Source organism: Suncus etruscus, chromosome 14, assembly GCF_024139225.1.
Source record: "Suncus etruscus isolate mSunEtr1 chromosome 14, mSunEtr1.pri.cur, whole genome shotgun sequence".
Classification (NCBI taxonomy): domain Eukaryota; kingdom Metazoa; phylum Chordata; class Mammalia; order Eulipotyphla; family Soricidae; genus Suncus; species Suncus etruscus.
In genome coordinates, this window is record NC_064861.1 from 93,081,256 (window position 1) to 93,091,726 (window position 10,471).

Genomic DNA, 10,471 nt, shown 5'->3' on the forward strand with positions numbered 1-10,471 from the left:
ACTTGCACATGGCCAACAGGGTTTGACCCCCAAACCTGCCAAGTATAATTCCTGAGCACAGATCCAGGAGTAACCTCTTAAGTACCACCAGATATGATTTAAAACCAAAATGAACAAATCTACCAAAACTAAGGCAAGCTATGGGGCTGGAGAGATAGCTCAGTGGTAGGGTGTTTGCCTTGTACACAACCTACACAGGAAGGAAGGACATGGGTTCGATCCCCAGCATCCCATATGGTCCCCAAGCCTGCCAGGAGCAATTTCTTAGCGCAGAGCCAGGAATAACCTGAGTGTCGCCTGGTGTGGCCCAAACCCTCCCAAAAAAAAGTAAAATAAAATAAAATAAAATAAAATAAATAAGGCAAGCTACCTTATCCACTATATATATATATTGCTCAGGCCCCCAAGTGTGGCCAATTTTTTTTGGGGGTCACACCGGCAGCGTTCAAGGGTTAGTCCTGGCTCTATGCTCAGAAATCGCTCCTGGTAGGCTTTGAGGACCATATGGGATGTCGGGATTTGAACCACTGTCCTTCTGCATGCAAAGCAAACACCTTACCTCCATGTTATCTCTCCTCTGTAGCCAAGTGTGGGGAGCCTAGCTGATGAAACCTAGAACATAGGACACCTCAGTAATTCCTAATCTGGTCACCCACGTGACCAAAGGCGCCCATGCCTTGAGAACAAAGGAAATAGACAAATACTAAAGTAATTCAAAGCAGCCCAATACATCTAGCCAGAAAAATATATAGAGCAACTTGCCTTTGTGTTAGCAAAAGGTTATTAGGATTACAGCTGATGTTTTATTTGTGCTTGCTGAGTGGAATTTGTGGGACTCTGTTTGGATCTTGTGTTTTCTTTTTTTTTTTTTCTTTTTTTTTTTTTTTGGTTTTTGGGCCACACCCTGTGACGCTCAGGGGTTACTCCTGGCTATGCACTCAGAAGTTGCTCCTGGCTTCTTGGGGGACCATATGGGGCACCGGGGGATCGAACCGTGGTCCGTCCTAGGCTAGCGCAGGCAAGGCAGGCACCTTACCTCCAGCGCCACCGCCCGGCCCCGGATCTTGTGTTTTCTATATAAACTCTCTTAGTATAAACATGTGCTCAGGTCTACCTCTTTGCCCCTCCCTATTACCTGCCTCAGCTTATGCTAATGAATGCTTGTAAATGTAATTGGTGGAAAAACCCGTAACACCCTCTGACGTATTTCAGCCCTTAAAAGCTGATCCCCCAACAATAAACTTCCCTTTTGAGCAGCATGTGTAGTCTTGAGGGCTTCTCTTACTAACTTCTCAAGTTTTTCTTCACAGGCTGGTTCTGCTCGGGCAAACCCGAGAATAACTAGCAACCTTCATTTCCACACCCCCGCGGGTCGGGGGTCCCCCACGGGAGGTTGCAGCCAAGTTTTAAAAAAAGGCTCTGACTAAATAAAACTTCCAGGACCACTTTTTTTTTTTGTTTTTTTTTTGTTTTTTGGGCCACACCCGGCGGTGCTCAGGGGTGACTCCTGGCTGTCTGCTCAGAAATAGCTCCTGGCAGGCACGGGGGACCATATGGGACACCGGGATTTGAACCAACCACCTTTGGTCCTGGATCAGCTGCTTGCAAGGCAAACGCCGCTGTACTATCTCTCTGGGCCCCCAGGACCACATTTTATAAAATAAAAATAAAATAAAATAAAATAAAATTGGCTCCAAAGAAAGTTTGGTTACAGGGGTTAAGGCACTTGCCTCACATCCCACCACACCTCCAGGGGTCACTCCTGAGCACAGCACCAAGAATAGCCCCTGAGCAGTGCTGGGGAGGGCCCAGCATGGACTCTCCTAACTGCTAAGTAAGGACCAATTCTGTTCTGGGCGTCCCTCACCTATGCAGCCCGGGGTCCCCCAGACAGGCACGCCCCCTGCACTATGATGGGATCTGGGCCAAGAAGAAGTGGGATTTTCTCTTGCCTAGTGAGTCCCAACTTCTGCTTGGGATTTTCAGCAACTCAGTTCAGTTCCCTTGCTCAGCAATTTCTGGTCCACCGCACATCTGTGGGCTCCCCCAAATCCACTTAGGCAGGCTTGTGGGAACCCTGACTCCAGCCCGTCAAACTGGACAATTCACTTCACTGGCAGGACTCAGCCCTTAGGGAAATTCAGGGAGTGGGGTCCTTCTGGGGAAAGGTCAGAGTTGAAAAATGTGCAAAGCGGAGCCTGAGTGATAGCACAACAGAGAGGGTGCTGATTTGCACTTGCCCGACCCAAGTTTGGTCCCCGTCATTCCATAGGGTACCCCAGCCTGTCAGGAGTGATTTCTGAGTGAAGAGGCAGGTGTAACTCCCTGAACACTACTGGATATGCTCCCAAAAAAACATATGAAGAGGGCCTAGCGTGATAGGACAGCCAGGAGAGCACTTGCCTTGCACACAGCTGACCCAGGTTCAACCCCCAGCACCACATATGTGTAGTCCCTGGAGCCTGCCAGGAGTGAGCCCAGAGCCTTGAGTAAGGGCTGCATGCAGGGTTTGCACCCCAGAATCCCTGGCATAATATCCAGGATCACAGGGTCTTCAGAGCAAAGTGAAAACAGCTTCTAAAAACGCAGCAGTCAGCAGCTCCCACACATCATATGGCCCCAAAGCAAATAAGCAAATAAAAAAGAAAAGGGCTAGAAAGACAGCAAAGAGGGGGAGGTGTTTGAATTGCACTCACGTGATGGGGTTTGATCCCTGTCACTGGATTGGGTTCTCTGAGCCATGCCAAGAGTGAGCACAGAGCAGAGCACAAAAATAGGAGTCAGCCCTAGGCACCACCGGATATGACTCAAAAAGCATCTACATACATGAGGGGCTGGAACGATAGCACAGCGGTAGGGCATTTGCCTTGCAAGCAGCCAACCCAGGATGGACCCAGGTTCAATCCTCAGCATCCCATATGGTCCTCTGAGCCGGCCAGGAGCAATATCTGAGCGCAGAGCCAGGAATAACCCCTGAGCACTGCTGGGTGTGGCTCATAAACCAAAAAAAAAGAAAAAGAAAAGAAAAGATTTTGAGACTCAGGAGCTGAAGCAATAGTACAGAGGGGAGGGCTCTTGCCTTGCACATGGCCAACCTGGGTTCCATCTGCAGAATCCCATGTGGTTCCCCAAGTCCAGCAGGAGGGAACATAAGCATTCTGGATATGGCCCCAAATCAAACACAAAAAACTTTGAGACACAAGCTTGAGTCATGGGGACTGAGGGTGAGGCAGTTCTGAGTTGGGCCCTGGGCACTGCCCAGCTTGACTACCTGGATCCAGAGGCTTGTGGGGCCACAGAATGGAGCCCCAAGGAATAGGGTGACTCCATACTCTTAGGAATCCCAGGGGTGCCTTGAATTTGGAGTGACAAGAGGGTGAGATCCTCCATGGCAGGCATGAAGGCATCTTAGCCCAGCTGCGATATAGGAGGCATATGCCAGGCAGATGAGAAAATGAATGAATGAGTGAATGCAGACATGAATGAATGATTGGGTGAGTGAATGAATGCATGAATAACTGGGTGAGTGAATGAATGAATGCATGAATGATTGGGTGAGTTAATTCATGAATGAATGATTGGGGGAGTGAATGAATACATGAATGATTGAGGACAAATAAACGAATGCATGAATGATTGGGTATGTGAATGAATGAATGCATAAATGATGGAACGAATGAGTGAATGAATGGGTGAATGAATGAATGCATGAATGATTGAGAATGAATAAATGCATGCATGATTGGGTTTGTGAATGAATGAATGAATGTATACACAAAGGATTGGGGTGAGTGAATGAATGCATGTTTTGGTGAGTGAATGAATGCACACATGACTAAGTGAGAATGAATGAATGCACGAAGGATTGGGTGAGTAATGATACTTCCCTCCAGCCTGCTAGGGGAGGCTCCTTCCCATTTTCAGGGACCCCTTTCCCCTCTCTGGCCGAAGTTCCCCTCCACGAAGGGGAAGTGGGGAAAGGAGATCTCCCAGTTCATCAGTCTGAAGAACTTCCCTTTTGCCCTCCCCCCATCCAGAAGCTTCCATCGGCAGAGCGCTCCAGATGGGAAGCCTCCAGACACCACCCAGTAGGCCAGGCAGAGCACCGCTCGCCTCCAGCCCCGAGATGCTGCTGCTGCTTCTGCTGGCCCAGCTGTGGGCAGGTGAATAGGGGTTCTGGGGGTGCGGGCAGGAGCGAGTGGCTGCTGAGCCAGTCTGTGTCCCCCCTCCCCAGGGTCCCTGGCGCAGAAGCCTCAGAAGGCCCACATGGTGGAGCTGGTGGAGGTTCAGGAGGGGCTGTGTGGCCTGGTGGTCTGCTCCTTCAGGGTCACCAAGGCCAGTCTGATCAACTCCAAGACTCACCAGTACTGGTACCGCAGGAACCAGAGTGACCCCAAGAACCAGGGTGACATCCTGGTGGCCACGAGTGATCCCCAAGCCCAAAATCAGATCAGGGTCAAGTCCTCACTGCACCTCCTGGGAGACCCCATGACTCCCAACTGCACGTTGGGAATCTTTGAACCCCAGCGCCAGGAAAGTGGCATCTACTACCTGCAGTTGAGCAAGAATGAGAAGTTAGGACTCAAGACCCCACTACTGGCCCTGCACGTGACTGGTACACCTGGGGCCCCCATACAGTGCTGGAGTGGGGTGAGTGAGGAAATATGTGCGGGGTCCCCTGGACTCACCTCTTCCTCTCTCCTCCACAGCATTGACGCAGACCCCCTCCATCCACATGGACAATCCCCTGCAATCGGGGCGTCCCAACTATCTGAGATGTTCCCTGCCTGGGGCATGCCTTGAAGGGTCACTCACCTTCTCCTGGCACGGGGAGGCCCTCAGGCCCTTGGGGCTGGTCCCCAACTCCTCCGAGATCCAGCTGAGCCCCCAAGCGCAGGACCACGGCACCCCCCTCACGTGCCGGGTCACTGTGCGGGGAGCAAATGTGAGCACTGAGAAGACAGTGTCGCTCAACGTATCCTGTGAGTGAGGCCTAGAGAGATTTTGGGGGTCTCTGGGAAGGTGGCCAGGGGTCTGGAGGAAGGTCAGCCCTTCTGCTCTGCTCCCCATCTGTGGGTGTGACTTGGGGAGCCTGTATCATGGTGTGTCTCCATCCTAGATGCACCCGTGAACCTGAACCTCAGTATTCTCCGAGGACATTGTTCAGGTAGGCCTTGGGTCAGGCTGGACGGGGCCCCAAAAGGCTCTGGTCTTATTGGGAGCAAAGGTGATGGGTGAAGCACATGAGGAAACTGTGTGGCCAGTTTCAGGGGGAATATTCTGCCTCTGGGAGGACCTCAGTAGAGCCTCAATCTAGCTCTTTCCATCTGTCATTGCACAGGCTTTTGGGGTACTGGGGTCATACCCAGCAGTGCTCTGGGCTCACTCCCGGCGGGGACTGTGGGTACCACAGGTCCAACTTGGGCCGGCCAGATACAAGGCCAGCGCCATCTTCTCTCTCTCTAGGTCTCGGCTCCGGTGTCCTGTTTTTTGCTTGTTTGTTTTTGTTTTGTTTTGTTTTGGCCACACTCAGTGACGCTCAGGGGTTACTCCTGGCTATGCGCTCCTGGCTTGGGGGACCATATGGGACACCAGGGAATCGAACCGCGGTCCTTCCTAGGCTAGCACTTACAAGGCAGAGACGCCTTACCTCTAGCGCTACTGCTCTGGCCCCCATGTCCAGTTTTTGTGTGCCTGTGTTTTTGTGTGTTTGAGCTACATTTGGGGTTGCATTTAGGGGCTACCACTGGCTTTGTGGTTCTGGGGTGTCCCTCCTAGCTGCACTGTGGGGTCATGCTGGGATCCTCTGCATGTACAGCTTGTGCTCTGGCCCTTGAGCATCATTTGTGGAGCTGTTTTGGGGGGCCACCCCCAGCAGTGCTGAGTGAAACTTCTGGCTTGTTGGGGGTTTTGTTCTCTGCGATAGGGCCGGATGGAACCCAGGGCCACTCCCCACACGTCTCTCTCCCCATGTAAAATCCACCACTTTTGGGCCCAGAGAGATAGCACATCGGTGTTTGCCTTGCAAGCAGCCGATCCAGGACCAAAGGTGGTTGGTTCGAATCCCGGTGTCCCATATGGTCCCCCGTGCCTGCCAGGAGCTATTTCTGAGCAGACAGCCAGGAGTAACCCCTGAGCAACGTCAGGTGTGACCCAAAAACCAAAAAAAAAAAAAAAAAAATCCACCACTTTTTCCTTTGTTGTTATTTGTATGTTTTTGTTTTAGGGCCACACACAGTGGCTCTCAGGGGTTCTTCTTTGTTGTTTGTTTGTTTGTTTGGGCCACACCTAGTGTGCTTAGGGGTTACTCCTGGCTCTGCGCTCAGAAATCACTCCTGGGAGGCTCGGGGGACCATATGGGATGCCGGGTCGGCCACATGCAAGGCAAATGCCCTCCCAGCTTTGCTATTCTCTCTGGCCCCTGAGGACCATGATTTGATCCCCGGCATCCTCTAGGGTGCCCCGAACACCGCCAGGTGTGACTGTTGAGTGTAGAGCCAGGAGTAACCCCTGAGCATCACCCACTTCCATCTTTGTCCCCCCAGAAAAGAGCGAGTTGGACCACAACTCAACTGTGGAGGTGCGGGAAGGGGAATCCCTGCGTCTGGTCTGTGATGCCCGTGGCAACCCTCCCCCTAAACTGAGCTGGGTCTGGGGGGGCAGGCCATGGCCCTCCACCCAGTGCTTGGGTGCTGGGATCCTGGAGCTGTACCCGGTGGAGCGGCATCATGAGGGTGAATTCACCTGCCAAGCCCAGCACCCCGGGGGCTTCCTGCAAGCCTCGCTGCACCTCTCCGTGGGGAGTAAGTGGGGGGCCAAGGGGCACCCTTCAGAGAGTGGGGGGCTCTGGGGTGTTGGGAGGGCCCATGTGCCTGAAGCCCTGTCCCTCCTGCAGAGTCCCCCCAGCTGCTGGGTCCCCACTGCTCCTGGGAGGCCCCGGCTCTTCGTTGTAGCTGCTCCACCCAGGGCCTGCCCGTTCCTGCCCTGCGCTGGTGGCTGGGGTCCGAGCTACTATCTGGAAACTGCAGCAATGCCTCCATCCAGCTCAGCCTCAGTCCTGGGGAGCCCTGGGCCAACAGCTCCCTGAGCCTTCTTGGGGGATTCGACGCTGGCCTCACGCTCAGCTGCGAGGCCTCAACCGTACACGGGGCCCAGAGATCCTCGATCCTGCTGCTGCCAGGTTTGGGAGCGGGGTGCCAGCTGAGGGCAGGGGTGAGGGGTGCAGGGGATGAAAGAACCTCTGGAGAGGGTGACTCGGGATCGGTGGTGCTCTCTCCACTCGTGTCCTGGAGCAAACCCATCCTGAAGCCCACTTATCTGTAGGGCAGCCTAGCCTCCAGGGAGTTGTTCTGGGGGCTGCCGGGGGAGCTGGTGTTGCTGGCCTGCTCATTCTGTGTCCCTGTTTGCTGTTCTTCTTGTGAGTATCCTCCCAGGAGGCAGATATAGGGACGATGAGGGTGGGGGTGTTAAAAAAATTCCTGGAACCCCAGAGTGGAAGGATCAGGATGGTGCAGAAGCGGCGACAAGGGCAGCCAGTGGGGCCATCACCTGCTTTGGACCTGGGCCAGCCCTTGTGGACGCTTCACAGTGCAGGGGTGAGGGGGCAGCTCGCCACAGAGCCTTATGGGGAGCTCAGTCCTGTTTCTGTTTCCCTGCACCCAGTGTGAGGGTGTGCAAGAAGAGGGCCCATGTGAAGAGGGGAGCTGACCAGGGTGATGCTCCTGCCCCTCTGGTTCCTGCCTCCCGGGTGAGTGTCGTGGTCTCTGTGAGCCCCAACTCCCCTCGTGCAGCCCCTGCCGGGAACCCTCATCTCTTAGCAGATGTCACACACAGAAAGTCTGAGAACTTTCAGGGTCCCGTGGAGGAGCTGGGGCAAAGGGGGGGGGTGGAAAAAAAGGGAAAAAAATATTACTTTTGCTCTTTTGGACCACACACGGTGATGCTCAGGGGATACTCCTGGCTCTGCGCTCAGAAATCATTCCTGGCTTGGGGGAGCAAGTGGGATGCTGGGGATCGAACCGTGGTCCGTCCTGGATCAGCCGTGTGCAAGGCAAACACCCTACTGCTTTGCTATCGCTGCAGCCCAAATTACTTTTTCTTTTTTAGTTATTTTTTTTGGATGACACCTGAGTGTACTCCTGGCTCTCTGCTCAGAAATCACTCCTGGTGGTGCTCAGGGGACCCCAGGGGATGTCAGGGCTGACCCCACCGACTAAGCTTTCTCAGCGGCCCCCTCCCCACTCAGGACATCCTGCTGCAGAGCCTCCAAGACTCCACACCCGCCGTGGGAGACTCCCCCGGCCCTGGACAGGAGCCGGAACTTTACTACGCGACGCTCAGCTTCCAGGGGCTCGAACCCCGCCCGGCCGGCAGACAGGATGGTTCCAGCACCACCGAGTACTCGGAGATCAAGACGCAGCATGAGCACTTGGAGACGAGGACCAGGACCCAGGCGTGAGCCACCACTCCATCCCCTTCTCCGAGGGGTGCGTGAGGGCACCCCACCTGCCGCCTCCTCATCAGGGTCCTGAGCACCCCAGAACCTGTGTGGCCGCCTACCTCGGACACCCCTGCAGATGGTGCCCCCCAAGTATCTGGAAAACCCAACTGTGTAGTTGTACTTTCCATTGTGTCCACAATAAAGCCAGGCTTACCGTTGTGGGAAAAAAATTCCCTTTCTTTAAAGATCTTTGTTTCCGGCCGGAGAGATAGCAAAGCGGTAGGGTGTTTGCCTTGCATTCGGCCGGCCAGGGAGGGACCCGGTTTGATTCTCGGCATCCCATATGGTCCCCCCAGCCTGCCAGGGACAGTTTCTGAGTGCAGAGCCAGGCGTAACCCCTGGGCACCTCTGACTGTGGCCCAACAACTAATCAATCAATCAATAAATCAAAAAAAGTTATTAAGGGGCCAGAGCAGTGGTGCAAGCGGTAAGGTGTCTGCTTGTTCGTGCTAGCCTAGGACGAACCAGTTTGATCCCCCAGTGTCCCATATGGTCCCTCAAGCCAGGAGTAGCCCCTGAGCGTCACTGGGTGTGGCCCAGAAACCAAAAAAAGTTATTAAAGAAAAGATCTTTGGGGGCCCGGAGAGATAGCACAGCGGTGTTTGCATTGCAAGCAGCCGATCCAGGACCAAAGGTGGTTGGTTCGAATCCCGGTATCCCATATGGTCCCCCGTGCCTGCCAGGAGCTATTTCTGAGCAGACAGCCAGGAGTAACCCCTGAGCACTGCTGGGTGTGACCCAAAAACCAAAAAAAAAAAAAAAAAAAAAAAGATTTTTGTGGGGCCAGAGAGATAGCATGGAGGTAGGCGTTTTCCTTGCATGCAAAAGGACGGTGATTTGAATCCCGAGTGATTTCTGAGCGTAGAGCCATGAGTAACCCCTGGGTGCTGCCCGGTGTGACCCAAAAAACAAAAAACCAAAAAAAAAAAAAAAAAAAGATTTTGGCAGTACTCAAGGGTTCCTGGCTCTGTGCTCAGAGAAACATATGGGATGTTGGGAATCGAAACCTGGTCCAGGCCTTCCTCAGATACTGCACACCAGCCTTTAGGCTTTCAGGATAGGATGGCCTCTGAAGACAGTCAACCTCTGATGTAGGACCTGGGAATGGTGCAAATACCTGCTCCCTTTCCTGAACCCTCTCCTGGTCGTTGGATCTGCAGATGGTTCGAGATGCCTCAGACCGGATTCAGGAGGCCTGTTGTTCACCAGGATGCACCCGGCCTGTCATTGTCCACATGCTGCTGACCCCAAGTCAGTCTCTAAAATCTTCCCCAACCCTCCTGCCTCATCTTGTTCCTGCCTTTGAGACCTGGCTCGGCATCAGAGGTGACCCACTGTCTGTGCTCTGTCAGAGCGGCACTCAGTCTGAAGGCCAGCCACACCAAGGCCCTTGGCTTCCCTGCCTTGGTCTATCTTGTTTCCAGGAACTCCAAGCTGCCTGATGCTGGCACAGAGCAGGGTCAGGAAAGGTTGCGGAGGGCCTGAGCCATAGCCCAGCAGGGATGGCATTTGCCGTGCATGTGGCCGACCTTGGTTCGATCCCCAGCATTCTCTAGGGTCCCTTGGGCCTTTCAGGAGTGATTTTTGAGCATAGAGCCAGGAAGAGCTTGAGCACCGCTGGGTGTGGCTCAAAATCCAAAAAATAAAGAGCTTTGGGACCAGGTGGGGAGCCAGAATTCTGTGAGAGGATGAATGGGAGGTCGGGAGGGGAAGGACGACAGAGGTACCTATGGAGGGAGGACGATGCATGGAGACAGCTGTCTGAGGACACACAGCCAGTGGATGAGGGAGTATTTGAAGGACAGACAGTGAGTATGCAGGCAGTGGAGGCTGGTGAGCAGGAAGATGCAGGTCCCCATGGGCCCTTTGGGAAGCCCGAGGCAGGGCTCAATGGTTGAAGGGGGACAGGGCAGTGTAGGAACGAGGGAGCTTGAATGAAGCAGCCTCGAGCGGAAGGTGCAGGTAGAGAAA

At 53.8% G+C, this 10,471-nt stretch overlaps 1 protein-coding gene across 1 annotated transcript; it reads left to right on the plus strand.

Annotated features, from left to right (window-relative positions):
• Positions 1-4,126: 4,126 nt before the first annotated feature.
• LOC126028623 (sialic acid-binding Ig-like lectin 5) lies at positions 4,127-8,458 on the plus strand. The gene is given in 11 exon segments (XM_049787569.1): positions 4,127-4,163; positions 4,235-4,615; positions 4,710-4,982; positions 5,120-5,167; positions 6,546-6,803; positions 6,896-7,180; positions 7,249-7,268; positions 7,341-7,417; positions 7,505-7,573; positions 7,663-7,747; positions 8,246-8,458. Coding segments are annotated over 11 exon segments (1,746 nt in total).
• Positions 8,459-10,471: the final 2,013 nt, after the last annotated feature.